Raw genomic sequence first — 16,376 nt, 5'->3', positions numbered from 1 at the left:
GTAGTGACTATGTCAACGTTCTTTCCGGATGAGGGACATATGATTAAGTTTCCTTAAAGATTCCCTTACTCTTGGTAAACGGAGAATATTTTACAATCACAAAGCAAATGGCTCTCATAACCTGTGTATGAAGTGACTATGTCAACGTACGTATCGGATGAGGCAATACGGTGATTGCCTTTAGATTCTCAATTTTGCAAATTGAGGATATTTCTATAATCACAAAACAAATTGCTCTCATATAACTCCGTATGTAGTGACTTGCGGCCAACGTACTTTCCGGATGAGGCAATACAGTGGATTGCCTTTAGACTTTCACTTGCAAATTGAGGATATTTTACCACCATCACAAACAAATTGCTCTCATAACCTTGTATGTAGTGACTATGTCAACTCTCTTTCCGGAAGAGGAACATGGTGGATTGCCCTTTCCTTTAGATTCCTCACTCTTGCAAATTGAGGATATTTACAATCACAAAACAAACTGCTCTGATAACCTCTTTGTATTGACTGTTTCCAATGTTCTTCCAGATGAGGCAAGCATAGTGATTTCGCCATTGATTCCTCACTTTGCATTTGGAGCTCTTTTGCAAAGACGTGGAGAGTTCATATAATATTTGGAAGAATAAAACCAGGGTCAAACGGTAGTCGTACAATTTAGGACAACAAAAGGAAGGATTTAGTCTCATACATGGCTAATTTTGCACGAGTAGTCAGTTTCTGAAAACGAACGGCTGATCTGGTATTTGTATTCTCGCATTTAAAAAAATCATTTTAACCAAAAACATACATCCCATAAATAGTTAATTTCAGATAGCAGCGTTTAATGGCAACGGATTACTGCTTGGCCAGGCCTTTAGGAAGCCACATAAATCTTTCTGTAATTCAAAGAAGCATTTATTATGAAGAATGTCACTTTCCTGGTCGAACATTAGTCTTTATGCATCTGTAATGACACTTTATCGATACAGACTACCGGGCAAAAGAAGGCATACACATAAAACTTGGATTTTACTGAAAACTGTAAATGTTATCAAAATTATGAATCGCCGCCGAAACCTGAAAACGTTAGATCAAAGATAGAACTTTGATCCCTGAATCAAATACATCACCATCGGATCAGAATTTATTGATCTTTTCATTATTATCCCCCATTAACATGTGGTATATCTTTTGCCCGGTATTTTAAGTATTGGAGTGGGCGGATTAGTAGAGTTATCTTTAAAATATACACATCTCCCCTTATTGATTCTTTATTAAATGCTGTTTCACTGCTGTCACAAGATGGTAACTGCCATCAAATACCTAAACTGAAATAGAAAAATAACACTGTACAATGTGCTACGCGCGACTTAACATACGTCATAAAACCCATACAGACCATTTGTCTGCAGGTGAGCACGACCTAGAACCTTACAAAATTGTCCCTTCTTTTCAGGTTGCCGACAAGACACTGTTTGCTCAAATCACCGTCCTCGTAATTGATCAATGTGATTGTTCTCATCACGTGGTTCAACATAGACCCCTGCAGGTCGTAACATATAACACGTCTCAGGCGGTGAGTATTGAGGATGTCGCATATCGGATGTGGCTGTGCATGAAATTGCAAACCCATCAGTAACAATCATACTGTTTGATGGAACCATCCCTACTTACATCCAGTTTAAAAAGACCACGGCTGCCATCCGTTTTAGCCAAATTGGACTGAGCACTTCCGTTTATTAAAGGATTTTCGGAGTTTATTCGAACTATTTCCAAATGTTAAGTGTTATTACTTGGTTGACGCCAACGTGTAACTCTTTAAGTTTGTTTCCAGTTTGAGACACAATTGGCCTAGGCCTTCGGATATTATTTAGAAACTACTGATAAAACCGAGAAGAGTGTTTAATTTCAGAGTTGAACATGAATCGAAGTACATTCCTGACTGGGGTATTGATTTTGGCATGAATCTGACGAAAACCTGCTTGACGGGCACTATTAAATTATTTGATCAATGTTCTCTCATTTTAGTGAACAGCGAGATATAATGAAGGAAAAGATATAAAACAATAAAATATTTCATTAAATGCTCGAATGATGAATTAACGATGTATTAACGAGTAACGGAGGAAGGTAGTGTACACCAACACAAATATTGACGATGTATCTCGAGAGATAAAGGAATTTAATCTACACCAACTTGTCAAGTATTGGCGATGTATTCACGAGTGATAGGGAAATATGGAGTACAACATCCCGTCAAGCATTGGCGATGTATTTTCGAGTGATGGGGAAGGTAGGGTAGGTGACAAAACCCGCCAAGCATTGACGACGTATTCACGCGATGGGGAAGGTAGTGGTAGACCAACCCGTCAGGTATTGACGATGTATTCGCAAGTTGGCGGGGAAGGTAGTAAACCAACCCGTCAGGGTATTGACGATGTATCTACAAGTGATGGGGAAGGTAGTGTAGACCAACCCGTCGGTGCATTGACGATGTATTCACAAGCGATGGGGAAAGGTAGTGTAGACCAACCCGTCAGGGATTAACGATGTATTCCTGAGCGATGGGGAAGGTAGTGTAGACCAACCCGTCAGCGCATTGACGATGTATTCGCAAGTTATGGGGAAGGTAGTGTAAACCAACCCGTCAGGTATTGACGATGTATTCACAAGTGATGGGGAAGGTAGTGTAGACCAACCCGTCAAGTGTTGACTATGTATTCACAAGTGATGGGGAAGGTAGTGTAGACCAACCCGTCAGGGACTGACGATGTATTCCCTTGAGTGATGGGGAAGGTAGTGTAGACCAACCCAGTCAAGTATTGACAATGCATTCACAAGTGATGGGGAAGGTAGTGTAGACCAACCCGTCAGGAATTGACGATGTATCTACAAGTGATGGGGAAAGGTAGTGTAGACCAACCCGTCAGGGATTAACGATGTATTCCTGAGTGATGGGGAAGGTAGTGTAGACCAACCCGTCATGTGCATTGACGATGCATTCACAAGTTATGGGGAAGGTAGTGTAAACCAACCCGTCAGGTATTGACGATGTATTCACAAGTGATGGGGTAAGGTAGTGTAGACCAACCCGTCAAGCATTGACAATGCATTCACCGCGATGGGGAAGGTAGACCAACCCGCTCAGGAATTGATTTCCACGTATTCGCCAGTGATGGGGAAAGGTAGTGTAGACCAACCCGTCAGGGATTAACGATGTATTCCTGAGTGATGGGGAAGGTAGTGTAGACCAACCCGTCATGCATTGACGATGTATTCACAAGTTATGGGGAAGGTAGTGTAAACCAACCCGTCAGGTATTGACGATGTATTCACAAGTGATGGGGAAGGTAGTGTAGACCAACCCGTCAAGTATTGACTATGTATTCACAAGTGATGGGGGAAGGTAGTGTAGACCAACCCGTCAGGGATTGACGATGTATTCCTGAGTGATGGGGGAAGGTAGTGTAGACCAACCCGTCAAGTATTGACTATGCATTCACAAGTGATGGGGGAAGGTAGTGTAGACCAACCCGTCAGGAATTGACGATGTATTCACAAGTGATGGGGAAAGGTAGTGTAGACCAACCCGTCAGGGATTAACGATGTATTCCTGAGTGATGGGGGAAGGTAGTGTAGACCAACCCGTCATGCATTGACTATGTATTCGCAAGTTATGGGGAAGGTAGTGTAAACCAACCCGTCAGGTATTGACGATGTATTCACAAGTGATGGGGAAGGTAGTAGACCAACCCGTCAAGTATTGACGATGTATTCACAAGTGATGGGGAAGGTAGTGTAGACCAACCCGTCAGGGATTGACGATGTATTCACAAGTGATGGGGGAAGGTAGTGTAGACCAACCCGTCAAGTATTGACTATGCATTCACGAGTGCTGAGGGAGGTAGTGTAGACCATGTAGTATTGACGATGTATTCACGGATGAGGGATGACCTTCGTGTACACCTAGTATCCATCTATCGGAGTTACTGTTGGCACATTTTACAGAAAAGAAAAATACGTCCAAATGCAAAAAATACGCTATAATCGATGAACACTGGTAGGCTTCTGCTTCCGAACCCAGTAAAGATGCAGTTGAGAATTAGTTTTCAGCGACTGAACTATGCCTACTGCAAGAGGCGACTAACAGCATCAGGTAGTCAGACTAACGGACTGGTTGATGCATGTCATCGTATCCAAAGTGCATAAATTGATGCATAACGTGTCCGTCACCGGATTCTTTGGTTCAGACTCGATTATATACAAAACCGTCATGTGGCTGGAATATCCGTAGCAAGGATTTAAACAACAAGGATGTCTCCGCCTTTAACAGTCAGTTGAAATCCATTGAGAATATATCAGCGCTACTGTGGCACTGAATCGGGTTCAAAATTACATATAAAAGACAGGCATAAAATGCATAAAACCCCAATTACCTAACCATTTGGAAAGAATCACGGAGACGTTTCCGTGGAACAAGTTGCACATATGCCATCTCATATATAATACTCACAGAGCTCCCTATTACGAACAATTACCATCATTTCTTTGCGCGAAAACGGACTTTTTATATCGATTTGGAGATTTATGCTGGTTTAGGTAAACAAGGCTGTTTTTAATGTTCACATTGCTGTGAATAACATTCTTTGATCACAATAATGAGGGGTTCTGGACCTCTGACATGGGATGTTATCTACGGCAATTTGCTCAATTTTGATTAAAACTAACGGGCGAAACATTGGTCTTTTGACATCAAACATAGTTGATGTTTGTGACTTGTCAGTTTGACGTGTTCGTGGTTCACCACCGAGGAGTGTCGACTTTCAGATCGATCTTAGCTTCAAGCATATACGTTCATCTAGTTTGATGAGGCGATCATTAAATTAGCTGTAAGAAGAATCATGTAAAGTGAGTTTGAACGTCTGATTGAACGATCTTGCTTCACGTCTCCGTCAGCAATATTCCGGCCTCTAACTAATCGAATCTCGACTAGACAGATCAGTGATTGATCGGTTGGTTTGTTGTTTAACCCCGCACTCACGAATATGCCAGCTATATGGCGGCGGTCTGCAATAATTGAGTCTGGACCAGACAATCCAGTGATCAACAGTATGAGCATCGATATACGCAATTGGGATTGATGACATGTGTTACCCAAGTCAGAGAGCCTGACCATCCGATCCCACAAGTCGCCTTTACGACAAACATGGGTTACTGAAGATCATGCAAAAAGTTAATCTCAGCGTATCAACTTCATCTTTTTAACTTAAAATCACGTGTTTAAATCTGATTCCCAAACAGTCATAATTCGGACTGACACACATTTTATGTTCATATCACTTTAAATGTATTTAACATAGGAATGTCAAACTGTTTGTTTGTCAGTTTGATATGGAGATTACTGAAAGGGTAGACCTGCCCAGGACATCAAATTGTTATCGTCATATGTGACAAGTGTTTCTTAATCATAATTGATGCAGCTATCATCTCCCACTGTTTTAATCCAACTCGTGGCTGAATATAGATTTTAAATCGGATAGTATTGAGCCAAACCAACAGAACATTAAGTGATGACGTCAAGCATGCTGATTTATCCCACAGGTGCCGTTGTACAAAACAGCCTTAGTGCTACGACAGCCGTAAGCCTATGTTAAGATATGGGAATTGCGATCACCTTAGCTCTAAGATCGCTTTGAACAACGACACCCTGAAAGATGGAAGCACTGTAAGTCTGAATGATCCCCAGCGAGATGGCCCAGCTTTGGTTTATCGTGGTTTATAAAGAGTCACACTGTTTAAGAATAGACAACTTATTTAGTGCAATACATAGGACGTTTCTTGGTGTAGATTGAGTGAGTATTTAAATAATTCAATAAATGATTACATGATTACACAATGCCATTTAGAAAGTTTATTTATTTTGATGTATGAAATTGATTCAAAAATTGTTGAAATATATTTTCTAATGTTTAACATTCGCCAAAACACACCAATAATCTTGCCATTTGGAAAATTGACTTCGAAATAAAAATCGTGAAATTTGTTCAAATGGTGAAATACGGGTTTTTAAGGATAAAAAGCGACACTACATAAGAAGAAAAGGGGCATTTAACGACCGTTGGTATAACACAGACGTTGTTAGGAAAACAGGAAAACACTTTAGATATGCCTTGACTTACTTCAGAACAGCGTGAAAGAGTCATAGGAATGTTAAACATGGGAGCTTCTCATGCCCATGTCGGAAGAACGTTTGGTTGTCACAGACATACTATCAATAGACTTATTAAACTTTTCAATGAGACTGGCAGGACTGTTGACCGACCAAGGTCAGGTAGACCAAAGGTCACTACCCCCCAGGAAGATCGATATCTACGAATTCTACATTTGAGGAATCGGTTCCTGACGGTTCTTCATCAAACTTGGCATATAGATAGGTCTGGTGGTGAACTGGTGCCTTTAGGTGGTTTTACATTTCTGACCAATTTATTTTTGCGTTTCCATGGCAACATGTTTGACTTCGACTGAAATTGGTGGTAGTGTTCTTTTTTTGGAGCCGTACTGTAAAACTTCAATACTCCCCTTCCCCTTCCAGAACCTAGTGAAATAAGTCAACAGTACCACTCTATTTCCAGTATCAATACTACAGAGGGACATCAAACGGTAGGCGCACTCGGGCAGTCTGTTGTTAATACAAGCATGCTCGTATATGAATAGTTTACATATATACGTTTTCGTTACATCGATGTGAAGAACAATGTAACATTTGACATAGTCATAACTAGTTGACATATTCATGAAGAGTATTTTACAATTACGGGGGATATTGATGACTCTATTCTGGATATACTTACTTCTCATGTTTATATGGCTGCCATAACGCCGGTGAAATTTTCACTCACTCGATTATTTACAGACCGCCGTTATAGAGCTGGAATATTGCTTAGTGCGGTGTTTGACAACAAACAAAAAGCATGCCAGTACATTAGTTCTCATGATGTCAGTCACATGATATTCTGGTCCAGACTCCATTATGTACAGACTGACGTTATAGAGCTGGGGCATCCCCTTATATAAAGAACAAAACAGAACATTGACTCACTCACTCACTCAACGTGAGACTAACGAATCTGTCTATCCACCAGTTGAACGAGGCGGAGGACATACTGCTGCAGTACCAGGTGGACGTGTGCGTGTCCGACTACCACCAGTACTTCAGTGCAGCGCTGTACATCATCCACGGCGTCATGCTCCTCATCGGTACATTCCTGGCTTGGGAAACTAGGAAAGTAAGTCAACTCTCAGATTCAGATCTATTTTAGTACTCCATGAATGAATAAGTGAGTTTAGTTTACGCCGCGTTTAGCAATATTCGAGCAATATCACGACGGAGGACACCAGACATAGACTTCACACAGTGTACCCATTTGAGGAATCGAACCCGGGTTTTCGGCGTGACGAGCGAACGCTTATACCAGAAGGCTAACTCACCGCCCTAGTACTCAATGAAAAACCATGGAAGATGAAAAAAGAGCAAGTCAAAGTGGAAATAAATAATATATGTGCGTCAGTATGGCTGTGTAGATTTGTGTTTCGTTGGCATTAAATAGTCTAGGTACTTTCGCTCGTCACGCCGAAGACCCGGGTTCGATTCCCCAAATGGGCACAATGTGTGAAGGCCATTTCTGGTGTTTCCCGCCGTGATATTGCAGGAATATTGCTAAAAGCGCTCTCAATTTCTTATCAGGCATTTAAATGAATGTACATTAGGCCAAACACTGTATTTTCCAGCTACAAGTGACAATATTTTATTAACAAAAGTTCCATAATGGCAACTGTTGGATAATTACAAAGTGTACATAAACGTTGATCTTTAGAGATATTATTACAAGGGATAGTCTCAACGAGTAAGTTTGAATTGTTCAAAATCTCAAATAAGCGACCGTTTTTCGTTTATACATCTAAGAAAACAGGTTCGCCTAAACTGATCAACGTCACGGTGACGCTCAAACGCTTTGTTTTATGGTGGGGAGTTTTGTCAGCTTCCAGCAGAAGGGTCAAACTGAGACTTCGGGAGCATTCAACTGACACGTTCTGACTTACTTCCAAGCTGCGCTAATTCCACCTTATATATCCTCTCTCTTTCAAAAAAGCAACAACATCCTCAAAGATCCATTTTTGTCCTTATTCGTTAATGCAGCGTTCAAAAAGAAAACTTTTTAAATGTTTTTTCTAAAATAAGAAGAGCTTGGTCTCCCAAAATAGTACTTCTTGAAAATCTGATTAACGTCATGCAAAATGGCTTTGTTTATATGCTTGATCAGGTGTGTTTTAAATAGACATCACAGAAAGGTTAAAAAAATCTAGATGGTCATTATTTTGTTAGCTAAAAAGTGAGATGGAGACTTCATCATTAAGCAGATTTTTTTCACTACTTTTCTAGCTTACTTACCCACACTTGAAAGAATGTTAAATGATGTAATATGCATTGAGCCTCAAAATATTGAAACATTCGGATAAAAATCTAAACAATAGCGTATCTAAACATACAAATGGAAAATACTATAGCAAAACCTATGAATTTTACCCGCAATTAGCCATTTATATTCATATCATAAATACGTTTGTTTGTTTGGTGATTTTTACATTTCGTGGGGACAACACATTAAGTTTGATCAAAGGCGTGCAATACGTGTACCCGTCGACTAACATCATTTTTAATTAAGTGGTCTTACGGATCGAGGGGCGTTGGGGTAGCCTAGTAGTTTAGGTGTTGGCTTGTTACGCCGAAGACCCGGGTTCGATTCATCACATGAGTACAATGTGTGAAGCCCATTTTTTGGTGTCCCCCGCCTTGATAGTGCTGGAATCTTGCTAAAAGTGGTGTCAAACCATACTGCTCACTCGGTAACTTGAAGATCGGTTGATTTCGTTCTTGATAAGTAAATATGGGCCTTCTCAACTAACCATTGCTCAAAGATGACGAGTTGTTGCCATGCGGAATGCTGTAATATCATTGAGTCATACGGCAAGGGATAACGGCTTTCAGGCGATTGACCAGAACACACGAGCAAAGTAATGATTAAAAGGGGCCCGTACGTAGGTCACGTACTTCACGAAACCTTAGTACTTCCAGTGACAAACTAACGTTTTCGAATGGTCTCATGGTTGACAGGAAGGAACCGATAATCCTTGCAGGAATAACAAATTTCCGAGTCAATCATCCTCGAATTAGCCAACTATTACGACTGTCAACAAATGTGACAGCCAAGCATGGTTGTACACTTGGTCCGGTCTAGTGAAGTCATATGTGGCGGTCGCGCAATTTGGAACCAGAACTTATTCTTGAATATACGCCTGTCACCGGAAATCAGGTACCGTAAGTAAGCTGTGTCCCGTCTCGCATATCACAATTTGGTGCGCGCAAAGGGAGCCGGGAACCACCTTAGTACAGGACGTGGCTTACAGGCCCTATACACTCGGCGTTGAGTTCGACCACGAGTGACAATCCTCCTTAAAATCACATGACTTCATCTGTTCATGTCAGGAGGCCTGGCTAACATAGAGTGGCTTCCACATCGTCGTTTGTGCAACAGGTCGGTCCGAAATCGCCCCAAGTCTGCCGGGTATAGAGCCAGAGGAACCTTCAGACGTCCATAGCTTTCCCCAGAACACAAACAAGCAGCTTGGTGTCAAGCTTGACGTCACTGGAATCATGAGGAAGGGCAAACTATTTGGCCAAAAGTCGATTTCTTTTTGTTCATGGCTGATGGTCGAGTTCGTGTTGGGTGCCTCTCACATGACTGTAAACTTGGCCCTGTCATCATTGAAATCTGAACTGATGCACAGCGACACATCACTGGCATCCTAGACATGGTTGTTGTACCACAATTCGATGACCATCCTTTGAACACAAGGTCAGTCTTCATGGAGGACAATGCAAGGCCATCCCGTGCTCATGCTGTTGGGGTTTCTTAAACCGTTCCCTCATTACGCTTGGTTAGATTTTTCACATGAGTACAATGAAGCAAACGTCTGGTGTCGTATTTGCAGCCGGGTCAGTGCTCGAAATGAACTGAAAGCGGCGTAACACTAAGTGACTGAGACATGTCTAGGAAGGCTTAATAGTGAGCGTATAAGTTATTGCTCACACTAAGGACAAGTAGATGTTGGTTGTGGAAGAATCTGAAGTAGGCATTGGGCAAGAGGACAGAGTGGCTGTACGAAGAATAGAAGGTCGGCGTCATACCAAAAGACGTTAAATAGTTGAACTTCCCTGGTGATTACAATTAGAGGGTAAAACAAGCATGTGGTACGTCAGGACGACAAGCACAATAATGCGCTCGGACTGGCACCTACGCGCACGTACACGCACACTCACGCGCAATTCGTTATTTCAGTGGCATGAGACTAAACCCATGTAACCACTTCCAACTCTCAGCCAAGTTAATGTAATCGCTGATATATAACAGATGCCACGGATTCAACTCAACGTCGTCGTTTGGAGAAACCTCGCAGCTATTTTATGCAGAAACATTTTTATTATTTAACACTGAAGAAACGCCTTATTCTGATCATGACCTGTCGGATTTGCGAGGGCGTCGCAAAGCATTTCATCAACTCATTTAGATAACACGCTCAGTTCCCCAACAGTATTATTATGGGTTTAGCGCGATGAACAGATAACCCGTTCTTCACACACTGAAAATTATTGATTCCTTGCTTGCTAATAGGTTTTCTGAAAACTGATATGTTTGAAACACGTGATCATGGAACAGTGAACGTTTTCACCCTTGCAAGTGTGTTCTTGTGGTAGATACTTTCCCCTTGAGGATTTTAATAACATGCATACACACAAACATGTTACGTCTTTAATCACAGTGTCTCTCTTCCAAAACTACACCATCAATCAGATCCCAGCAACTGCTGGTTTCATGTCGGGCTTCTGGAAAATATCACTTTATTTCCCGGTGCTGCGTGATCCTGGGAACTGCATACAAGTCACCAAACACGTCAAGTAAATAAAATGTCGAGAAGCTTTGATCGTGAAGCTGGGTAAATGAGTGAGTGAGTTCAGTTTAACGCCGATTTTAGGAGTGTAGAAATTACTATATAATGTAACGCTTTTGGAGTCAACTGGAATCAGAATTAAATCAATCCATCTGGTTAGAGTGAGTGAGTCTGGTTGTATGCCGCTTTTAGCAATATTCCAGCAATATCACAACGGGGGATAGCAGAAATGGGGTTCACACATTGCACCCATGAGGTGAATCGAACCCGAGTCTTCGGCGTCAGTGAGTGAGTGAGTGAGTTTAGATGTATCGTCACATCGGCAGTATTTCTGCCATATCGTGATGAGAGGAAGCCATACATCAATGACAAATATATATCAACAGTATACAACTCTGTCGTCGAAGCATAATAACTACAATAAGTAATAATTCGGTGTGACGAGCGAACGCTTTAACCACTTGAGTCTACCCTACAGCCCCGCGAACATGGGTGACCTGTTGGCAGCTGGGGCCCTCGGAGTTTCTTTTTGGGTCCAGTCCACTCTAAAATACCTGTCTCCTTTTGGTAAAACCATTGTTATCATAAACCTTCCAGCTGGAAGTTGAACACTTCACCGGGAGCCGAATACAATTTATGTGCACAAGATCAAGAAAAAGGTTCACAGAATAACCTTTAAGCAGAGTTTGACACGAGCTAAATCGAGTAAAAGATGCTTTGTGAAACGGGCGTAACTTCAGGCTGAGGGAAACTTAATTAATTAACTTTTGTCTTTTAGGTTAAGGTTAGACGAACGGTTATTCTCTGAATAAATATAATTTTGATAGAAAAAAATCCTTTTAATTGAAAAGGAGGCCCCGTGAGATGGGAGATAGAACCTGAGGAAATCAAGACTTGTTTCACTTATCATTGCAGAAAGCGCTAGACAGAAGGGATATAATGCGGTTCAGGGACTGTGAGAGAGACTAAATCCAGGTTTCGAAAGGCTGTTTTGTAGAAAGGACGATTCCCTAGGTTATGATATTGTAGCGCACAGTGAACAGAGGTATTGCTAGTTATAATTAAATGGGGGTTTTTGATAATGACAATCGTCGGAACGTAGGTTAACTCGAGGCGGGTTGCGACACATAGATGTGACACTGGGATGTTGTAAGAGGCGACTAACGGGATCACGTGGTGAGGCACGCTGACTTGGTTGAGTTTGGTTGTTTTTTTACGCCGCTTTTAGCAATATTCCAGCAACATCACGGCGGGGGACACCAGCATTGGGCTTCACACATTATACAAATGTGGGGATTCGAACCCGGGTCTTTGGAGTGACGAGCCAACGCTTTAAACCATTAGGGCTACTCCACCGCCCTCGACTTGGTTGACACATGTCGTCATATCCCAATTGCGTACATTGATGCTCATGCTGTTGATCACTGGATTGTCTGATCCTGACTCGATTATTTACAGACCGCCGCCATACAGCTGGAATATTGCTGGATGCGGCGTTAAACAACAAGCCAACCAACCCAAAAGCTAGGGACCAATTCTTACCCGGGTAACCTTATTCCAGATGTATAGATGCCATGCAATAACGTATATTCCCGGGGACCCCAGCAACCAATTCTTATATAAACTCTGTGACTTGGTCAATTGCTTCACATTAGATCTTGACATCATGAATCGTTGCGCGTAATACCATTCACTGGAATGTCTGACGGGGAATCAATTATTTTCCGCAATATTAATGGAATGTTACCGAATGCCGCGTTAAGCAAACACGAACATGCGCATCGTGGATAAACGACCTCGTGTGAATTTGATTGCTTGTGGTTTAACACCGTACTTTGAAAAGCCTAGCTGCATGCGGTGGCCTGTAAAAGACTCAGTGCGGACCAGACAACCTAGTGACAACATGATCCTCAGCCTGCGCAGTTTGGATACGATGGCATGCATCAATTAAGTCAGCGGGTCAAATAGCAAAAATTGCTAAAGACCAATTCTATTACGGATGTACCTCCACACTCCAATCCTCAATAAAATGGGTTGCTAAAGAGAATGAGTAAATATGGTTTTACGCCGCTTTTAGCAATATTCCAGCAACACACGGCGGGGCCACACCAGAAATGGGCTTCACACATTGTACCCATGTGGGAAATAGAAACCCGGGTATTCGTCGTGACGAGCCAACGCTTCAACCACTTTGGCGATCCCTCTATTTTCGCATGTACAGCACCCCACCCCAACCCTCGCGGTTTATTTGGATAACAATTATATATGGATGTGATACGTGGTGTATCCGTTTTATCATTTCAGGTACAGATTGAAGACCTAAATGACTCCCGTTCCATCGGCCAGTGCATCTACAACACATTCGTCTTCAGCATCATATCACTGGTTTTCTCATTTGTGCTTGAAAACCAGGTACAAGTTCTCTATGCCCTGCACTCTGGTTTTGTACTGTTTGGTACAACGATGAACATCATATTACTGTTTGTTCCAAAGGTAAGTCACTACATTTTGAAAATAAACAAGAAATCTCAACCTAAAACAATTGTAATAGTACCTAAATTAGTTGTGATGTGCAGCCTACTATTTTTACAAATAATTGATTCATTTATTGTTGTTTAAAGTCGAATAGTCTGGATATGGAATGGAATAGGCGAATTTCTGTACATAATCGGGTCTGGACCAGACAATCCAGTTATCAACATCTTGAGTATGGATCTGCGCAGTTGGGGGCGAGTATGGTTTTACGCCACTTTTAGCAATATTCCAGCAATATCACGGCGGGGGACATGAGAAACGGGCTTCACACATCGTACGCATGCGAGAAATCGAACCCGGGGCTTCGGCGTGACGAGCGAACGTCCACTTTTAACCACTAGCCTACCCCACCGCCCCTCAAAACGATGCCAACCAAGTCAGCGTTTAAAACTAAATACATATTACTGGAAAACGGTGGAACAAAATCAATGGCAGTGCAATTGCAATGCCGGTGGTCATGGCAGGCAAGCTAACAATAATAATATTCATAAGTAGCAACAATAATCAAGGGTACGATAAAGGCCAAGGCTGGATATACAGAATGAAGATAACACTCTTCGCGGACAGACGGTCCCGCTTACGATACAGGCCAGGGCTCGGTATACAGAATGAAGATAACACTCTTCACGGACAGATGGTCAAGCTTACGATACAGGCCAGGGCTGGATATACCGAATGAAGATAACACTCTTCGCGGACAGATGGTCCAGCATACGATACAGGTTAAGGCTGGATATACAGAATGAGGATAACACTCTTCGCGGACAGATGGTCCAGCTTACGATACAGGCCAAGGCTGGATATACAGAATGAAGATAACACTCTTCGCGGACAGATGGTCCCGCTTACGATACAGGCCAAGGCTGGATACACAGAGTGAAGATAACACTCTTCACGGACAGATGGTCCCGCATACGATACAGGCCAAGGCTGGATATACCGAATAAAGATAACACTCTTCACGCACAGATGGTCCAGCTTACGATACAGGCCAGGGCTGGGTATGCGGAATGAAGATAACACTCTTCACGGACAGATGGTCCAGCATACGATACAGGCCAAGGCTGGGTATTCCAGAAGGACCAGAATGAAGATAACACTCTTCGCGGACAGATGGTCCCGCTTACGATACAGACCAAGGCTGGATATACAGAGTGCAGATAACACTCTTCGCGGACAGATGGTCCAGCTTACGATACAGGCTGCCAAGGCTGGATATACAGAGTGAAGATAACACTCTTCACGGACAGATGGTCCAGCTTACGATACAGGCCAAGGCTGGATATACAGAGTGAAGATAACACTCTTCACGGACAGATGGTCCCGCTTGCGATACAGGCCAAGGCTGGATATACAGAATGAAGATAACACTCTTCGCGGACAGATGGTCCCGCTTACGATACAGGACAAGGCTGGATATACAGAATGAAGATAACACTCTTCGCGGACAGATGGTCCCGCTTACGATACAGGCCAAGGCTGGATATACAGAGTGAAGATAACACTCTTCACGGACAGATGGTCCAGCTTACGATACAGACCAAGGCTGGATATACAGAATGAAGATAACACTCTTCACGGACAGATGGTCCAGCTTACGATACAGACCAAGGCTGGATATACCGAATGAAGATAACACTCTTCGCGGACAGATGGTCCCGCTTACGATACAGGCCAAGGCTGGATATACAGAGTGAAGATAACACTCTTCACGGACAGATGGTCCAGCTTACGATACAGACCAAGGCTGGATATACCGAATGAAGATAACACTCTTCGCGGACAGATGGTCCAGCATACGATACAGGTTAAGGCTGGATATACAGAATGAGGATAACACTCTTCGCGGACAGATGGTCCAGCTTACGATACAGGCCAAGGCTGGATATACAGAATGAAGATAACACTCTTCGCGGACAGATGGTCCCGCTTACGATACAGGCCAAGGCTGGATACACAGAGTGAAGATAACACTCTTCACGGACAGATGGTCCACGCATACGATACAGGCCAAGGCTGGATATACCGAATAAAGATAACACTCTTCACGCACAGATGGTCCAGCTTACGATACAGGCCAGGGCTGGGTATACAGAATGAAGATAACACTCTTCACGGACCAGATGGTCCAGCATACGATACAGGCCAAGGCTGGGTATACAGAATGAAGATAACACTCTTCGCGGACAGATGGTCCCGCTTACGATACAGACCAAGGCTGGATATACAGAGTGCAGATAACACTCTTCGCGGACAGATGGTCCAGCTTACGATACAGGCCAAGGCTGGATATACAGAATGAAGATAACACTCTTCACGGACAGATGGTCCAGCTTACGATACAGGCCAAGGCTGGATATACAGAGTGAAGATAACACTCTTCACGGACAGATGGTCCCACTTGCGATACAGGCCAAGGCTGGATATACAGAATGAAGATAACACTCTTCGCGGACAGATGGTCCCGCTTACGATACAGGACAAAGGCTGGATATACAGAATGAAGATAACACTCTTCGCGGACAGATGGTCCCGCTTACGATACAGGCCAAGGCTGGATATACAGAGTGAAGATAACACTCTTCACGGACAGATGGTCCAGCTTACGATACAGACCAAGGCTGGATATACAGAATGAAGATAACACTCTTCACGGACAGATGGTCCAGCTTACGATACAGGCCAAGGCTGGATATACCGAATGAAGATAACACTCTTCGCGGACAGATGGTCCCGCTTACGATACAGGCCAAGGCTGGATATACAGAGTGAAGATAACACTCTTCACGGACAGATGGTCCAGCTTACGATGCAGGCCAAGGCTGGATATACAGAATGAAGATAACATTCTT

The 16,376-nt window shown here is 42.8% G+C and overlaps 1 protein-coding gene across 1 annotated transcript; it reads left to right on the top strand.

Moving 5' to 3' along the window:
- Nucleotides 1–1,438: 1,438 nt before the first annotated feature.
- On the top strand, nt 1,439–13,482 carry LOC124278733 (gamma-aminobutyric acid type B receptor subunit 2-like; the record flags this gene model as incomplete). The annotated part of the gene is made up of 3 exons (XM_046714499.1): nt 1,439–1,558; nt 7,125–7,268; nt 13,294–13,482. Coding segments are annotated over 3 exons (453 nt in total), but the record flags the coding sequence as incomplete, so codon positions are not given.
- Nucleotides 13,483–16,376: the final 2,894 nt, after the last annotated feature.

Source organism: Haliotis rubra, unplaced genomic scaffold (genome assembly GCF_003918875.1).
Source record: "Haliotis rubra isolate DU_JTF1 unplaced genomic scaffold, ASM391887v1 Scf2404, whole genome shotgun sequence".
Taxonomy (NCBI): domain Eukaryota; kingdom Metazoa; phylum Mollusca; class Gastropoda; order Lepetellida; family Haliotidae; genus Haliotis; species Haliotis rubra.
This window is presented reverse-complemented; position numbering and strand designations above follow the sequence as displayed.